At 42.0% G+C, this 1,182-nt stretch overlaps 1 protein-coding gene across 1 annotated transcript; it reads right to left on the bottom strand.

Moving 5' to 3' along the window:
• Positions 1 to 243: 243 nt before the first annotated feature.
• LOC110326851 (olfactory receptor 6C2-like) lies at positions 244 to 1,182 on the bottom strand. Its single transcript, XM_021205459.1, has one exon. The coding sequence runs from the start codon at positions 1,180 to 1,182 to the stop codon at positions 244 to 246; it is 939 nt and encodes a 312-aa protein (XP_021061118.1).

Genomic DNA, 1,182 nt, shown 5'->3' with positions numbered 1-1,182 from the left:
AGCTTGAGGCAGGTGGTCATATTGTATCCTCCACCAGAAGACAAGGCTTGATGAATGCCAGGGCTCAGGTCTGTCTCTTTGGTATTCAGTCCAGGAGCCCAGCTCAGGGAGTGATGATACTCAGTTAAGATGGGTTTTCCCACCTCTGTTAACCTATAGTCCCTCACAAGCATGCCCAGAGGTTTGTTTCTAGCTACTTGTAGGTCCTGTTAATCTAACCATATTAACCATTGAAGGGGTCCCTTAGCTCTTTGTGATAGAGGCAATCCTTTTGACCATGTCTTTGAAAGCTTGAACCACTTGCTTATTCCTCAGAGTATAGATGAAAGGATTCATAACTGGAGCAACTGAAGTCGTGAGCACAGACACAACCTTATTTACAGCCACTCCTTCTTTTGCAGATGGTTTAATATAGATGAAAATGCAGCTGCCGTAAGTGATAGAAACCACAATTATATGAGAAGAACAAGTAGAAAAAGCCTTTTTTCTTTGCTGGACTGATGGGAATCTGAGGATGGTTCTGATAATGTATGTGTAAGACATTACCACACACAGTAATGTGAACATGAGTGTCAGCACAGCCAAGATCAAGACAAACCGCTCTATGAACTCTGTGTTGGAGCAGCTGATCTTCAGGATGGGAGCAGCGTCACAGCCAAAGTGATCTATGACATTGGAGTTGCAAAACTCAAGCTTAAAACTTATGCTATAAGGTGGGATAACAATAATTAAAGCCATTAAATAACAGCCAATAAGGAACTGGATGCAGACCCTGTTGCTCATGATGGTGGTGTAATGAAGAGGTTTGCAGATGGCCACATAGCGGTCATAGGACATGGCTGTCAGCAGGAAAAACTCAGTCACACCCAGGACAATAACAAAAAATAGTTGAGTGGCACATGCATTGTAGGTAATGGTATTGTCCCCAGATGCCATTGTGTAGAGGAATCTGGGAATACAGACAGTTGTGAATGAGACTTCCAAAAGGGAGAAATTTCTGAGGAAAAAATACATGGGTGTCTTAAGGTGGGAATCCACCAGTGTGAGAGTGATGATGGTCAGGTTACCAACCACGCTCAATAAGTAGGTTAAGAGCAAAAATATGAAAAGCAGAATTTGAAGATTTGCATCATTGGTTAGTCCTACTAGGATGAATGTAGTAATTGCTGTATAATTTTTCAT

This window comes from Mus pahari, chromosome 9 (assembly GCF_900095145.1).
Source record: "Mus pahari chromosome 9, PAHARI_EIJ_v1.1, whole genome shotgun sequence".
In the NCBI taxonomy this organism is placed as follows: Eukaryota; Metazoa; Chordata; class Mammalia; order Rodentia; family Muridae; genus Mus; species Mus pahari.
Note: the sequence above shows the minus strand (reverse complement) of the source record. Positions and strands in the feature narration are given on the sequence as shown.

Coding starts and splice junctions, on each gene's coding strand:
- LOC110326851 (XM_021205459.1), bottom strand. CDS start 1,182: ATGAAAAATTATACAGCAATTACTACATTCATCCTAGTAGGACTAACC.